At 32.7% G+C, this 17,390-nt stretch overlaps 1 protein-coding gene across 1 annotated transcript in view; it reads left to right on the top strand.

Annotated features, from left to right (window-relative positions):
- Positions 1-14,888, top strand: part of LOC124363900 (glycine dehydrogenase (decarboxylating), mitochondrial) — a 33,073-nt gene extending 18,185 nt beyond the window's left edge. The window contains exons 9-19 of the mRNA XM_046819175.1: positions 395-481; positions 2,263-2,439; positions 2,534-2,718; positions 4,696-4,897; positions 7,625-7,741; positions 8,551-8,696; positions 10,703-10,844; positions 12,009-12,219; positions 13,136-13,243; positions 13,567-13,712; positions 14,728-14,888. Of these exons, the coding sequence (XP_046675131.1) occupies positions 395-481; positions 2,263-2,439; positions 2,534-2,718; positions 4,696-4,897; positions 7,625-7,741; positions 8,551-8,696; positions 10,703-10,844; positions 12,009-12,219; positions 13,136-13,243; positions 13,567-13,712; positions 14,728-14,838 (1,632 nt within the window). The 3' untranslated portion in view covers positions 14,839-14,888. The remainder of the gene's footprint in view (positions 1-394; positions 482-2,262; positions 2,440-2,533; positions 2,719-4,695; positions 4,898-7,624; positions 7,742-8,550; positions 8,697-10,702; positions 10,845-12,008; positions 12,220-13,135; positions 13,244-13,566; positions 13,713-14,727) is intronic.
- Positions 14,889-17,390: the final 2,502 nt, after the last annotated feature.

Here is a 17,390-nt window from a genome sequence, read left to right as displayed (position 1 = left end):
GCTTTTTGTTTTTTATATCTTAAAGTTTTCATTTTCTGCAATGATGACAAATATGAAGATTTTATTAGAGAGGTTATGACTGTTAAAGTGGGAGTAGATAAAAGAACTGTAGTGCTCATTCTAATAGTACGATGTATAATTTTAGTTTTAATAATATCACCTTAGTTTTAACATTCAATTTAAAATATCAATTATAACATTCTTCAAAACTTAATAAAATTATGATCAGGATTCAATGAGAAACACTTCAGCGAAAACTGGATTATATTTTTAGTCTTATTCTAAACAAAACCTTGAGTAGCTTGATTATATTAATACATATTTAAGGTCAGTGAACTTATTTTAATTCACTAATATGTATAATGATTGTAAAATGTTCAACTTTTCTGTTCAGATTGGAATTTCTCTTGATGAGACAATCACAAAAGAAGACATAGAAGACATCTTGTGGATTTTTGGATCTACTAAAAGCTTAAATGAAGTAAGTTATATTTCTGTTCTTTAGTTTAAACTCCAGAAAATACATAAACAGTTTATTCAGAGTTCTCTTTTTAACACATCATTTAAGCTACAACCAAATATTCCTATGTGGTTTTTGAAAGTCCGTGATTCCCTTAAATAACATTCCTTAAAAACTGTTATTCTTATGCACTTTAATTTCTTCAGTATTCCATCACTGGTGTAACATTCTAAAACACAAATCTGTATAGCTACTTTAACTTTTAAAAGCTTGCCCAGGTGCCATAAACTACTTTTGTTACAATATAAAAAACATTGAAATCTACAATCTCATACACTTTTTAAAAGTGATCACACATTTGTTGTTGAAGCAGTAAAGCAATGACAACAGAAGAACTTCCAACATGCTTAATAGTCATGTAAGATTCTTTTCTTAGTCAGTTTTAATTTTAATTAGCCTTGCTAATAATGTAAATTAAATTTCCATCATAAAATGTATCAGTAAGTCCTTTCTGTATCTCTAGCACTCTTTATTTGGCAGTTCAATTTTTGTTTTGAAATCATTGTGTCTCATTTCCTGTTACAATTTGCTCCTAGGTGCTGTTATTTTCATCATTCATGTAAATCATATTCCTAGCCATGTTCACTCTTACTTTTTTGTTCAGAGTATAACATTTTTGTAACCATGTATAAAAACATAAACATAAAACATAATACACGTTTAATTTAAATCATTATTAAGCATACTGAATATTTCACTTTGATGTGGAATTACTAGTTCAGATACTATACGAGTTTAACTATACCTGTATACAATTTTTTTGAACTCAATAAAAATTGTCATGTAATGGTGGAAATGGAGTAGCATCCATTCTGATTCTGAGGGTAATTTTCAATGCTTGTACAACTCAAACGAATGTTTGAGCCTTTCATACTCAATATATATTTATCATACCCTTTCAGTATATTTTATTTAGCACTCTAAGGAGTGGTAGGTTATTATGAAAAACACCAACCTTTGAATCAACATGCATATTTTGATGGATGTAACAGAAAGAATTTAAGATGAGTAAACCTTAGTTTTTAACCACAGGAAAAGAAATTTCCTCGTCAGTAAATACCATCTGAAATAAACATACTGTATACTTTACAAATCTTTTGACTCTATGCTGCTAGAAACATACCCAAATAGAATAATCATCTTCACACTTTTATGTGCTAAGAGATATAATTATGTCTCTTTTCGGGTGTACAAGGAAGTGAACAAACATGCAAATAATCTAAACTAATTTACAAATAGTTGTCACTTTGAGTTCCTTCTCAGCCAGAATAAAAGAATAAATTCAGCTACAAAAACTGTCTGGCAAAAACAGTCTACCTTGGTGTAATTTGTAATTTTTTTAGAATTTCCAGTTTCTTATTTATAAGGACAGGAAGATTAACTAAATATAAGATCTATTTTATACCTATCAATCAATACTCATGCTGATATTGTTTGTTGATAAATAAATTGAATTTTGCCACCCTATAGGAATTATAAAACCATAATATCAGACTGATTGCTTTGCCACTCAACAAATATCAGTTGATTTCATTATGAACATACCTGCTGAGTTGCAGACATAGCAGCGTTTTAAGCCTGTATCATAGCTGAGAATGGTAGGAGTAAACATAATAAAAGACCACACTGATGAGATTGATTTCTTTATCTCAACTAACGAAGTTTTAGATGAAAGTTCTTTTAGGCTGCAAGCAAAAAACTTATTAATTATATCTCCAAATAAAAGTGTATTTTTTTACCAGATTCTGAATGAAGGAAATTTGAAGGCTAACAGTATCGGACAGTCGGAGTTGAAGCGCACATCGCCCTATCTGACGCACCCAGTGTTCAACATGCACCACTCCGAGTCCCGGATTGTCCGATACATGAAGAGTCTTGAGAACAAAGACATCTCTCTTGTACACTCAATGATTCCATTGGTAAGGTCTCAGATCAAGTTTTTAGATATTTGTTACAATAAGAACTGCACAAAAGCTTAAAAGATGTGGATTGTATGTTATTGTCAATGTTCAGGGGTCTTGTACAATGAAACTGAACAGCACAACAGAGATGATGCCTTGTAGCCTCCAGCATTTCATGGACATCCACCCGTTTGTGCCACGAGAACAGGCACAGGGGTACAGCCAGTTATTCCGAGAACTTGAAAATGACTTATGCAAGATAACAGGCTATGACAGGATCTCCTTTCAGCCCAACAGGTAGTGTACTCGTATCTTATTTGAGTATTATGTTGTCAAATTTGGTTAGTTTTCTTTAAAAATAACTACTACTTTCATAAATTCCATAAAAATTAAGAAGTTAAGATTGTATTTTAAAATTGTATTTTCTGTGTTTACAATTCTTATCAGTTTTTGTTATGTTTTAACCATAAGTTCTCTAAGATTATGTTTAGTACTCTAAATATCATATCCTAACTATTGAAATCCCTTTTTTTAATACTAGTGGCATGGGGGAACAACTACCACCAACTTGGCCTAAGACAAAAAAAAGTCCTCATGCAACAAAAAGGAGCAAACCCAGTGACTCACCCAGAAATCTTCTCTTGGGATTGTTTAGAAATATGGAGTTGGGTTTATGGTAAAACACCAGATCAGGGGGTGTCCCCATGAAATATTTTAAATATTAGGTCTTAAAATTATTATTTTATAGTACTTCTGAACTAATAAAAGAACGGCAAAGATAATTTCCAATTTTTATAAATTTTACTAAAACCACTCTACAAACAATCATCAGGAAGCTTATACAGGCAGGGATAATTAAAATCTTTTGCAACAAATACTGTTTATATGAAATATATTTAACAAAACAAAATTTAATCATAACATTAATAAAATATTGAACAAAATAGTAAAGTTTAAATCACAAATCAAGACCAAAGCTAAATTTAGATGTCTACTCTCGGATAAAAAAGTATAGATATCCAAGTTTGAAAGTTGAACACAATCTAATGATAGAGCTAATGATGAGGTTTTATATTAAAATCTAGCTTGTTTATTTCTATGTTTCAACACATTAAGCTGTTTACTAATAACTTCCAGTTTTTATATTACAAGAATGTAAAAGTACATGTTTTTGCCGCTTTTCAACTAAATTGTAGCTTTGAAAATTCAAAACTTGGAAACTTGTAATCCGATTAAGACTAAATGTTTATATAAGATAGATACAAGTGTACTTGTATAGAAAATGTTTAATATATAACACAGATTAAATTGAGTAGGTTTTGTTAATTATCCTGGCAACTGCTTGTTTTAACGAGCAAATCGCCAGACTGCCCAGGTCGGTGTGACAATGAATGACAGCAAACTAACAGAGTACAGAACTACTCAGAGCTCAGCAACTCACTCAATACTGTGACGACTGATCACATAGGAAATATTTGTAACAGATACTTTATACCGGGCCCAAGCAAATCAGATACCGCAAACCAAAAGTACCCGGTACAGGTTACTATTACAGGTAGGCCTACTTTTACGATACAGATACTTTACATGTTTCCCACTGCTCCTGGTACAAAGTACTTGGACTTGTTTACTGGAACATGTACTTGTATTATTTTAGGAGTACTCTGCAACATATGATTCTAAATCAGTACGAGTTCATTTTGTACTCGGTTACTGAAAGTACCGGGTACAAATAGAAACCATAATAAATAGAAAGAACTAACCTCATTTTCGTAGTTGCTGCGTGACAGTAAAATTAAAATGTTTAGAGTTTTGAACAAAATTGAATTTTTATATGTGCAGTGCTTTATATTCTATACATATTAGAATATGATTGATTCCTATATTTAAATATGATTCCTAAGTTCCAACATAAATGTTATTTTTAGCCGAAAAGAAACAATTAGGTGATCGATTGTTTAAAAAAACACTCTTGAGGGAGAGACAGTTCCTTTTCGCCCCCTCTGTGTGCCCCTGAGATTAGGTGTCTCTCAGGTCTAAGTTCCCAAGAAAGCTGTATAGATGCCTTTAAAGAACTAAAAATCCCAAGTGACATCTATCTAGATTTGAGAGGTAATTCTTCATAGTCACTGCAGCTCCATCAAGACACAGATATGCATCATCACAGTATCATCCCTGTGTCGGCTCTTGGTATTAACCCTACCTCAGCTCAGATGGCTGTGATGGAACATGTGCTTATTTCAGTTACCAACTGTAACCAACATGCTGTTCTAGTGGGGCTCAGGGAGAATATGCAGGCCTGAGAGCCATCCAGACCTACCACAGTTCCAGGGGAGAGTCTCATCGCAATGTGTGCCTCATCCCTGTGTCAGCTCATGGTACTAACCCTGCCTCAGCTCAGATGGCTGGGATGGAACTTGTGCCAATCTCAGTTACCAAGAGTGGCGGCATAGACTTCAGCCATCTCAAAGAGGCGGTTTGTGCTCTGATCAATGTGTTGTATTGTAAGCTTTAACATAACGCTGAAGTAACTGTAACATTTAAAAAGATATTGTGTGAGTGTCCATTATCACTATGAATGTAGTAAATGTGTAATATTTGCCAGAACTTGACAAGTGAATACAAGTTAAAAAGTCCAATCTCTTGTTACATGTATCAATGAGCAACGTTGAAACCATACCTTGAGAAGTAATCCATCTTCATTCTTTTAATCAGAAGTATTGATATTAGAATTGAGTCAGAATATGAGAAGAATTGATATTGTTATTACCAATAAGAATCTATTCTGGACTTGATATTAGAATTGAGTCAGAATATGAGAAGAATTGATAATTGTTATTACCAATAAGAATCTACTCTGGAGTCAAGAGTTGGTCACACATATGTATTATGTGAGTAAAAGAAGTCTCTGACACTGCAACTTGCTCTGCTATATGTTGCCTTCCTTTTGTCTTGTTTGGAACGCAGTTGATTTGAATAAAAATACATTCATAGTTTAAATAGGTTTATTTCTTTACAATTATAATTCAATAGATGATCCCTTGTGCCTCCATGGCACATGCTGGATTCAGAAAAAACATTAACATTTCATACAATTTTTTATATTGTTGTTAAACATTCTGATATTCCTCCTCCATTTTACCCCAAAAATTCCACTCAACATTTAAATTAGGTTTTATAACTATAATAACAATAACAAGTTGAAATTTTAAAAATAAACAGTTTTTTTGTAAAACTTAAATCCAACAAAACGGAATAAATATTAGTTATAACAACAGCACCGAATTGTTTTAACAAAAGTGTACTCTTAGTGATTCCTAGTGCATGCTAGCAATCCTAAGTGTGTACACTTAGATGTATGAATTGAACATAATCCTGATTTGAAATTCCTAGGGAAGAATATTATCTATATATTTTTGCAGTGAAATGGTTGTTGTTGCCACATCGCTTGCATATTTTCCCTAGGGCCAGACACTGCCGATACTCATGTCTAGACTGACACCTCTGACAAAACTGTTGAGTGTTTATTTGAGTTACATTAAGCTCCCTAATAGTCCTTTTTATAGTTATCTAAATTGGTTCAGTTTTGGCAAATAGTTAGTACATCTTAAAAATTGGTTCTAATTTTCTCCACTTGTTTCTTATTTTGTTCACTTGCTTAACAAAACTTAACCCCCTTTTCAATATTAAACTAATCTGCCTCAGTAAAGATTCTGGAATATTTTTATGGCTAATTTCATGAATGTGATTATCTCACGGAAGCTGGTTCTCCACAGTGTCAAAAAAAACATCTGCAAAACTACATGATTTAAGAAGATACCAACATTCTGTCAGGAAATGATCAACCTGCACCCTCTCGTTGCTGCCGATCATGAAATCAAAATCTATAAAACACCACATTGGTGTGAAGATTGCCATAGTTCTTAATAGCTTGTTACTTGACTATAAACCAAACATTCCTCATCAGATAACGGTAAAGTAGCAGTTATGTGAGCAGCTTCTTGTCCCATCATATATATTCTGCAGCAAAGACATTTTAACTTTGTCAGATCATTCATCTTATCCTGTAATGATGAGATAATGATCAAAAGATTGCTTTCAAAACTTCCACTCACTACCAACATTATTTTCCTCCTATACTAAATTAGGAGGGACCTTCAACACTCCTGGTTGTAAAAAATCCATTTTTAAACCACAATAAATCAACAGTATCAAAAGCAAAACTTGACATACAATCAACCGACAACTGTGCCACGTTTTAACTATTAGGTGTATTAAAGGATTAAATCAATAAAAATGACCAAAATGATACTTTTTTAACTAACTGACATGACATTAAAACAGCAACTGAAATAAAAAGTGTCATGTGTTATAATTAATATATAGTATCATACTTCTACAAAACACCCTGAGGCCCTTTGCACATAACATGATTCTGGACAGTTTTAAATCGTGGTATGTTGATTTTAACACTGCATGATTCCGCCCGGACAGGATACAATTGGACAAATTGAAAACAACACTTCAATTCTGTTGATGATGCGGTCTTTTTAATATAGATCTCGAGCAAATCGTTACATTATGGATACTGTATCATCGGCAGAAAAGAAAAAGGTGCAATCGATATGCAACTTATATTAAAAACTGTAAACTAACCATTTATCATGTCTTTTGCCGTATGTATTTTGGATCACGTACCATAAGAATTTTGTTAATTGTTGCTTCACCATCACAAGGCATGCAGATCCCAGTTATTCCTTCTTCACCCACTGAGAAAAGGACACCTCTAACAATCATGTCCATACATATGTACTTTTTTTAATATAGTAAACAAACTTGGAAGAGGTGGTTACTGAGCAATCTATGGCGTCAGGCAAGATCTGAGCCTGAGTTACTGATAGCGAAAGTTCAAATTTTGTTAGTGACCAATGCACTTTTTATTAGTACAGTTGACCTACCATTGTAGTGACTATCCACTTTATTCTGTTTGATAAGATCCTCACACAGGTCAGTGGCCCAAGCGGACAGGCTGAAAAGGGGATCGGCCTCTCTTTTTGCTAGAAATGAAAATTCTTTTGTGTATGTTTGTACAAATAAAAAACTTCACATTTTGTGAGGAGTTCAGCTTATTAATTTATTTAATATTACCTCATTTATTCTTTAAAGAGTACATTTAAAAAATATAATCTTTCATTATGTTTAGGTTGAAAAGCACAGCAAGAATCTGTCTTGTCTTATGATCACTTACCCTTCCACATTTGGAGTGTTTGAAGAGGAAGTCAGTGATGTTTGTCGACTAATACATGACCACGGCGGACAGGTAATGTCAATTTATTTTTATTCAATTACTTTTGAGTTTCTTCTTTCTATATTAGTAGTGATTTAAATATTTTTGAGGAAACAATTTTAATGACAATGAATTGTAGTGTTGTATAGGATGAGTATAAAGGCCCTCTTTAGTGTAAGGTTAATTGATACTCACTGTGTCATTATTTTACATTGTTCGACTGCACAAGTATATTGTTGCTGATTGTTCACCAGTTTTCAAATACAATTTTTTGTTAAAATTTTGTCACCACTAGGGATGGAATTGTAGGAATCAGTTCCTGTAAGTACGTTACCACAGTAGTTAAGTGGTAACCTAATTGAAAAGACCTGCAAGCATCTAGTCTTAATTGACTTCAGGAAATTAAATAGCCTTTGAATTAGATTTGTATGGGATAAACTGGTAATGCAGTGTATATAACTTAACTCACTTTTTCAAGAAGTCTGGCAAGAGATTGTTAGGTTCTTAGAGCTAACTAATGTAATGAAATTATAACTGTAGCACATTGTTTCACATTTCTATAAAGATTAGAAGTACAGGCCCAGTTGATATTGCTAGAGAATTTTCATAAATATACCGCTTTGGGAAGATGAAATGTTCTTTATTTAGAACTTCCTATCTTTAAAAGCTATAAGTTAATTTATCATGAATATATTCGACTTCCTCAATTAAGCATCATGAGTGTTCAGCCAACACAATAAAACTGGATCAAATCTCATTACAAATCTTCTAAATATCCATCCACTATGGTTAAATTTCAACACAACATTGGCAACTATACATATCCTGCTGTGCTGTGGCAGGTTTACTTGGATGGAGCCAATATGAATGCTCAGGTTGGTCTCTGTCGCCCTGGAGATTACGGGTCTGACGTCTCTCACCTTAATCTCCACAAGACCTTCTGTATCCCTCATGGAGGGGGTGGTCCAGGCATGGGGCCTATTGCTGTGTGAGTTCCTTATCCGCTAATATCAGAATCTTGAACTGACTTATTAAGAACGTTTTTAAAGGAATGGTACTTCATTTGTCAGAATCCAATGGAAAACTTCAGATAAAAATATACTTTTACTATTTAATGGAACATTTTAAATATAGATAAAACTGAAAATAAATATAAATTAACAAAATAGTTACAAATAAAAAAATAACAATTAATGTGTTCTATTGTTTTTGTCAGATCCTAATAAAAGAGAAGCAATACATAGTGTTTTCTTTGAAAAAACTTTTACATAGTTTGTTATTTCCTCTATTAAACCATTTTAACAACTCTCTGTAATAGTTATAAAATAGAATCTATTCTTTTTACATTAAACACATTTTTTTATTTGTTTACTGTTTGTAAGTATAAGACAAACCTCTATGCAAGATTAGGATTATATGATTCATGCTATATGTAAATTTGAATTTTTTTGAAAACCAAAGAAAGAAGACTAAAATTTAAATTTTTGATTGAATATCATTTGTTATTCATAGATCTATAATTTTAAAACATCCACAACATTTTGCAAATTTTAACCATTGCCAAAAAAGTCATATGTACTCATTCAATTTATTGAACAATACACCCCCAATTATATGGCCTAATATAGTGAATAGCAGGCCAGATGACCCAACATTAAATAATCCACACTCCATCTTGAGTTGGTACATGTTAAAGTTATTTTAAGGAAAAAATTTGTATTCCTACATACAAAGAGCAAGCCAGCAATGTCAAACGTAACTATTTACCAGGTTTTCAACCTAACATTTCCAGACATTATAGTAAACTGGTGTAAATTATGTTGTATTTAACTCTTGTACAATTACTGTTCATAGTAGATTAGTAAAACATATACAATACAGTTGAATATCCTAGTACAATATTTATTTGATTATTGTAGCATAAACATATGTTAACAATGTATGAAGAATTGTTGAGTTAATCTATAGTAGAATTTAATTGTATAATATTTTGAAAACATTTACTTGTTAGTGAAAAAATATCAACTATTTTTAGTAAACAAAATAAATGAACAAGATTTTTATTTTACAATAAAACACACAGAGAAATAAATCTTTTTAATAAAATGCTTAAAACTATTACTGTATTAAAATATATTGCAATAAAGCCCAAAGCATAATATTGTAGCCGTTTCTGGTCTATTCTAATTTTTATTATACTACAATCAAGGACTGAGCTGGGAGGTCTACATAATCAGGATCCAGATAACTGGGTGTCTTGTGTATCTACTTCTAGCTGTCATTTTCTTTGTCAAGGGTATACCTAGAAGTTCATGACATAACTGTGTCAGGCAATGCTTTGGTTGTAAATATTTCTAACAATACCAAAGCAATGTCAACCAATCCTTGCATTTTCTGTCCAGTCAGTGGTTTCAGCTGGAAAGGCTGTGTCCTGTCAACATTTCTTTTATAAAGCAATTTCACTTGCTCCTTTTGTCATGTTGGGTGAGGGATATAGAGTAAAGGATTTATATAATCATTTGCTAAAACTCTGTGTAATAAGATGGTATAATTAATGAGGTATATTATCTTAGTGGAGAATATTTTGAGGCACATTACACTGATCCTTTTCATTCCAATATTTTCTTGAAACTTTCCACGGTTTGAGTTTGCATTTGTTCCACGTAACAGTTTACAAAAGACGAACTAGAAGCATAAATGTACTGTTTTCATTAATTTGACCTGTGTATGAACATCCAGAGATGTGTCATCAATCAACATTTCATATTCTTTTACATTAGATATCACAATACTGACAGTCTAATTTTTCAAACAGAAATAGCAACACTCTTATATTAAATCCTGTGGGAAAAAACTATAAGGAAGTGTAACTGATCGCAAAATGATTTGCTTTGATTGGACGCAACCTTCCTATATGAAATCAATTATTGCACTGAAATTATGAACTTTTAGGTATTCTCTTGTACACTTGTGAATAAAGTTTTATGTTGGCAGTAAAGCACACCTCGCACCGTTCCTTCCCAATCATCCAGTGATAGACTTATTCCAAAATGAAGAGAGTCAAAGTTTCGGTGCTGTCAGTGCTGCACCTTTCGGTTCCTCTAACATCCTTCCAATTTCCTGGGCATACATTAAGGTAAGATATCTCAAAAAAATCAAATGTTCAACAGTCACTATTATGTAACAGCTCAAATATGTTTGTGTTTTACAAGGTTTACTTTTTAGATTGTCAGTAAAATATTTAAAGAAACCATCGGTAAAAAGTAACACTCACTGAGGGTTTGTACCTTATCTTGGCATTAAATTCGAAAATAAATATAAATTCAAGAAGAAACTTGTTAATTCTTTAATAGACAAAGTCTGAAACAAAATACTGATGGTCTAAATTTTAATGTCAAATCAATACTAATACTGTTAGAAATTAACTTACCTATTAGTAGAGTTGCCTAAAGTGTTGCTATCACTTGAATATAAAGGTGTATTATATAATTATAAAAATTACAGTTAAACCTTGATAAATCAACCACCTACAACTCACAATCCTTGGTTAGTTGAACTTTTCAAATTACTCTGAATTTCTCATAACAGTCAATGTTAATTTAGTCTACAACTAGAATACTGTTTTATAATTGCTTTATCAAATCACATTTTCTATTGTCTGGAACTTTAATATTAACTTCTGCAACCCCAAGTTCCTATCACTTTGTTTCTATAACTAGAATTTTAAGATGAGGCACCTGAATAAGTCAACTGTACTCATAACCGAGTCAACAAGTGACATGCAAACTTCAATCACCTGACAATTCATCTGTTTACTGCAGTGTTCTGCATGCTTTGTGATTTGCTATTCTACTAATCAATGAATGTTCAACCCATTATCAATCATGTTCAAGTTCAGTAACCTTTCTGGTCCTAAAGAATTCAAAGTCAACGATTTTCATACTCAGTACACCAGTTCTTGTTTATTAAATATATTTGATAACTCAAATGTTTTTTCTGTACTTTCAGGTTCAAGTTATCAAGGTTTTGCTGTTTTTAGTTACTTCTGTGCTATTCTTATGTTATACTGTATATAATATAATCTCTTAATGAAAAATATTTTATAACGTTTCTTATATGTGCCTGGCAGTAAATTTTATTGCAGTAAAAAAATTAAATGTTGCACTCAATTTTGACACTTCATATAGGAAATGAAATATTTTGGTTGAGGTTTTGGTTTTTTTTGTGGTAAAATCAGATCACAGAATATGCTGAATGTCATTGACCTTAAGATGAACCAAAACTATGACTTGTGCACTAGATGATGGGAGGGGCAGGTTTGCGGAAGGCTACACAGATAGCCATCTTGAACGCAAACTACATGAGCAAACTGCTGGAGGAACACTACAAGACACTGTACAAGAGTCCTCAGTCTGGACTGGTGGCTCATGAGTTCATCCTCGACATTCGAGACTTCAAGAAGACTGCCAACATTGAGGCTGTTGACATTGCCAAGAGGCTCATGGATTTTGGTTAGTTCTAACAATTTTATGCTATAATTCAAGGGAATGCTGATCACCAAATGGTCTAAGACTTCGGCCTTGGAGCTGAATTAGAGATAGCACGGGTTCAAATCTTGTTTGTGACCAATGCACTTTTTATCATTACCACCGACCTTGTACTGTATCAGCTCTCCTCCTTATTCTGTTTGTTTAGATCCTCGCACAGGCCATTGGCCCATGAGGACAGGCAGAATAAGGGTTAAAAAAGAATCAGCCTCTCCTTAAAAAACCATAAGTATTGATTCTATATCAAACTTTTTTCAGATAGTGTGTTTTTTAAATATGTAAGTACATCCACAGACTTAACCAGTGGACCAATTACATAAATGGTATGTTTGTAAATTCGGTTAATTCCCTCAGACCAAATTTTACTTTCAATATTTGGTATGAATAACATCATGACAGTAGTTTACTTTAAATTTTGTACATTTATTTAATTCTACAATTTCAAAGCTTAATAAATAAGTATGTTTACATTAAAAATCCAACATTATGTATAAAGTAATGGTTTTCAAAAAGAACTCTTATGTGTTTTTTGTGTATTCACAATTTGTAAAAAGATTATTTAAAAATAAGTAAATTACCTAAAAAGTTTAATTACAAAAATTGAATTTGGATTTTTGAACAAAAACATAATTACAGTAGAACACATGAGAGCTGAACAACAACCCAAGCAATCCTAGATATTCAAGAAGTTTCTCCCAATTATAATGAAGTGAATGTTTCCTTGTTTTACAGTGTTTTAACATTTTAGTTACTGAACAGTCCTACTACTCCAAATATTAAAATGTTTTATCAGGAAATAAGTTATACACTGTTATGAAATAAGTGAGTCTAAAAAGATTGTTTGTTTAGTTTCCATTCTGAAACTATCATGTTTAAACAGGTTTCCACGCACCTACCATGTCTTGGCCTGTCGCTGGCACCCTCATGATTGAGCCCACCGAATCTGAGGACAAGCAAGAACTTGACAGGTTCTGTCAGGCACTTATTAGTAAGTCTAACATGAAGTTAACCTATGTCATATTCCTAATAATATAACAATAGTTTAGCACATTGTTACAAAATTCTATCCTTATAGACTTTGGCACAGAATAAGAGTCATTCGTGATTATTTTGGCTGTGAAAAAGTTTGTGGTGGAACACATTATATTTTTTTAGTACTAAACAATTTGTAATGCTAATAGCTTGATCTTCCAAAAGCCACATCTTTACAACATTTTCTCAAAAGTACTTTTGACCACCCAAAATGTACATTTTGGACTTGAATCCAAACATTTTAATGAGAGTAAAACATTAGTTTCCCATTGCTTACAGGTATTAGACAGGAGATCCAGGAGATAGAGGAAGGCAGGATGGACCTGAGACTGAATCCACTGAAGATGGCTCCCCACACTCAGGCGCAGGTAACTGCTACTGAGTGGGACAGGCCGTACACCAGAGAACAGGCAGCCTTCCCTGCGGTAAGCACTCTGTACAGTTCTCTTTGTGGGTTTATATTAGTTAGCTCAGGAATATGGTTCTCAGAATCCAGCATAAGGATTTTGTCCAAACATTTATAATAAGGGTTTTAATGATTCAGAAATCGATTGGCTCCTCTTTTACCACTGAAGAACTCTTAATTTTAGAATTAAAACATTTGAGTTATGGATAACCATGTCAGAATTATTAACAAATGCTAATTTCAATAGAGAAAAATATAAATATAAAGACATGATATGTAATCATACGAAGATGGATACAGTATTGTATTGTTTACATTTTTTAGTACTTTAACGATATTTATAAAGTTATTTTATGGGACTAGTTGGATTTAGGAAACAACTTATACATTTTCAAATTCTTAATCCTAACTTAATGTTCATCTTAGGATAAGAAAAGGATGAAAGGGTTGTCACAGGGGTTGGGTACCAGTCAATGTCTACATGCATGTAAATTATATTCAACTGTTGCATGTATGAGTTAACACAGTTAGCATAAGAAAGTCATGATGAAGGTACATTCAAATATTATCCAGGAGATATCAAACTGAAATGATGTACATGTGTGCAGTATAACAGATGTTCCACTTTAATTGATTATAGTTCATTATTTTTGAATAGTCTATAGACTAATTTTAATATAGTCCAAGGTATGTATAGACAAAAATTCAAACCTGTTTTATTGTAAATTATAGTTTTTCGGTTTTCTTAAGTAATAGCTATTTGAAATAAGTGGTTGTTTGTATCGAAATTTAATTTTTCCATCGTATATCATGATTTATTATAATAATGTTGCAAATTTCTCTCTGTATTGTGCGAAAAATTATATTTTTGTATAGTATATCAGAGAACTGTGTGCTGAGCTTAGATCAAAATATATATTTCAAGGTCATCAGCTGATCACAGAAGATTCTTTAATCTTACACTTATTTTAAAGAATAGTGTAACTATACAGTACTATGTCACTTGCAATTATAATATTGATTGATTTTTGCAGCCTTTTGTCCGAGCAGACACCAAGATCTGGCCAACAGTCGGACGTATCGACGACATGTACGGAGATAAACATCTCGTCTGTACCTGCCCACCCATCCTCGAGTACTTCTAGTCCACTTCATGTATTGTTTTGTTCTTAAATTAAATATATTTTATTTATAACATGTTCTTCTCTATGTGAACCTTTTTCATTTAAAAACCAAATAAATACATAATTTTTGTAATCAAACTGTAACCTTAAAACCTTGTTTGTAATCTTTAAAGTTAATTTTATAATTTATTCAAATATTTCTATCAATAATCTTCTGGATTAATAAGTGTGGATGGCTTTTCTTTATTATAACATCATATTTTAGAAACCTATTATAGATATATTCTTATTTTTACTACTGTTGTAGGACACAACCTTGGAAGATCATTTTGAAAGTGTATTAGACACAATTCATACTAGTAACATCTTGAATTCAATTTCAAACTCTCGATAACTGCTAAATTATTAAGAAAAGACTCGAGATAAGGAGTTTATTATAATACTGAAGGTTATTTTACCAAGTGAAGAGTGATTTTTAAAAAAGCGCCAGATTTATTTTAATAAAACCCTAGAAATATACACATCAACATGTTCATATAACCATCCGATTTCATTTATGAAAAATGATGTCATGCATGTGGCCTACTCTTCTGTGCTGGCACGCAACAGCTTTGTCCATAAAACTCAATATAACTGTACAGCAAGTTTCCTCTTCCATTTCGCTGACAACCCGTTGAATTTCCTCCTTCAAGTCACTAATTTTTCGGGGTTTATTGCCATCACCAATGACTTCCCAAAGAAAAACCCAAAGATGAAATCACAAAGTATCAAGTCACATGACCTTCGTGGCCATTAATGGTTGAAATTCTGAGATATTGTGTGATCCTGTAACCGTTCCCAAAGCAACACAATTGTTTCGGGGACAGCGTGGCAGGTGACATCATTCTGCAGAAACCACAACTTGTTGTCCATTCCAATGTCTATTCCATCCAAATGGGGCAATAAAAACTCCCTAGTCATTATTCAGTTTAGTCTTCATTTATTGTCTTGGCCTGTCCTTTTTAATCTTCGAAAAATAAGAGCCAATGACTCCACCTGGCCAAAAACCACAACAAATTTTCACTCACTGTGCCAAGTAACAGTTGACTTTATCGCTGAAGATGATTTTATTTGCATAGCTGTTATCCTCCTTCCGCTTTCTCAATACCCAGTCAACATACTCTCTTTTGGTGATTTGCCACTTTCAAATGTTGCGTGAACTGAATTTTATAGGGGTAACATTTCAGATGGTACTGAAGAATTCTCCATCTAGTAGAACATCTTAAACCCAATTGTTGAGAACAGCAACATATTGATTTCGCTCAGGCACACTGTTACAAACAAAAGCTTTGTTCTTGATAGTTCTGCCAGAAAGACGACATCCAGAACTTTTAAGGTTGACGTTGAATCTTTCTCAAAGAAGTTATTCATGAATGTGCAAACTGCTGATTCATTCAGTGCTTCATTACGCCCTAGAGTACTACAAAGTCATCTAACAGTAGCCACATAACTCTCTCCTCTCTGATAACAAGAGATATACCAGCTGTGTCAACAATCAGAATGTTCCTAGAAATAGAAACAAGATCAAACATTGTTGTCAACTGATAAACAAAATTTTACCAGCTGTTTCAAAACCGGTGCTCTTTTTGTATCACCATGTACTTTGAATAAGTAGATATATTGCACATTGGTCCTGAGGTTTCCTGGTTTCCTAGACAGAGAAATTGTAAATAATACTCAATTGTGATGGGCTGGCAATTGGCCTGACTCCTGATGAATTACGCAAGTACTGTTATAAAGTGTCTTTGTTTGAATGTGTCATGGTTTTTTTAGCTCCTGTGATGTTGTGTGTTTGCAGTAGAAAACTATATTTATTTGCTCATTTGCTGTAAAGTTCATAGTGATATTTATCTTAGTCAGTTATTTCTATAAAGATTGAAAGGTCTGTGTGTTGTAAAATAATTGTTATATGTTATCATGAAGTCTTCTAATTTAGGAGGGGGTCAGACCAAGGACGTAGCCATCAAAGGGATCCAAGGGGCCTGGATCCCCCAATGTTCAATTTATTCAATTGCTTTTTAGCGAACAACTATTATTATATAAATAATTCTGTATTATTGACATATACTGCTTAAAGATCATTTGCAACATTGAAATGAGTCAAGAATTTTTCAAGGAAAAAAATGGGGAATGAGCGGTTGACTGCACTTGCCTTACTTTCTGTCCTTACTACATAAAAATATCAGTCATCTTGACCCCCCCAACACTTTTTTTCTGGCTATGTTCTTTGATCAGACAGCTCTAGAGTACTTTCTTGGTTTTTGGAAGAAAAGTCTTTAGGGATGGAAGTTTGCCAGCTGGAAAGACAAAAGGCTCTAAAAGTTTCTGAGCACAAGTGCTCATATCATGATCACAATAATTATAAACATTTGTGAACATCTGGCTGACATAAGGATGCTTGATAGTCTTGTTAGAAACTGTGACCATTTCCGGATCTGGTACTTAGAAAAATATGGGTTTAGAAAATGAGATCGTTTCCCAGTAGTAAGACTTCTCAAGGATGAATTTAAGTCTTTTAAATAAAGTAATAGAAT

Source organism: Homalodisca vitripennis, chromosome 1 (assembly GCF_021130785.1).
Source record: "Homalodisca vitripennis isolate AUS2020 chromosome 1, UT_GWSS_2.1, whole genome shotgun sequence".
Taxonomy (NCBI): domain Eukaryota; kingdom Metazoa; phylum Arthropoda; class Insecta; order Hemiptera; family Cicadellidae; genus Homalodisca; species Homalodisca vitripennis.
Note: the sequence above shows the minus strand (reverse complement) of the source record. Positions and strands in the feature narration are given on the sequence as shown.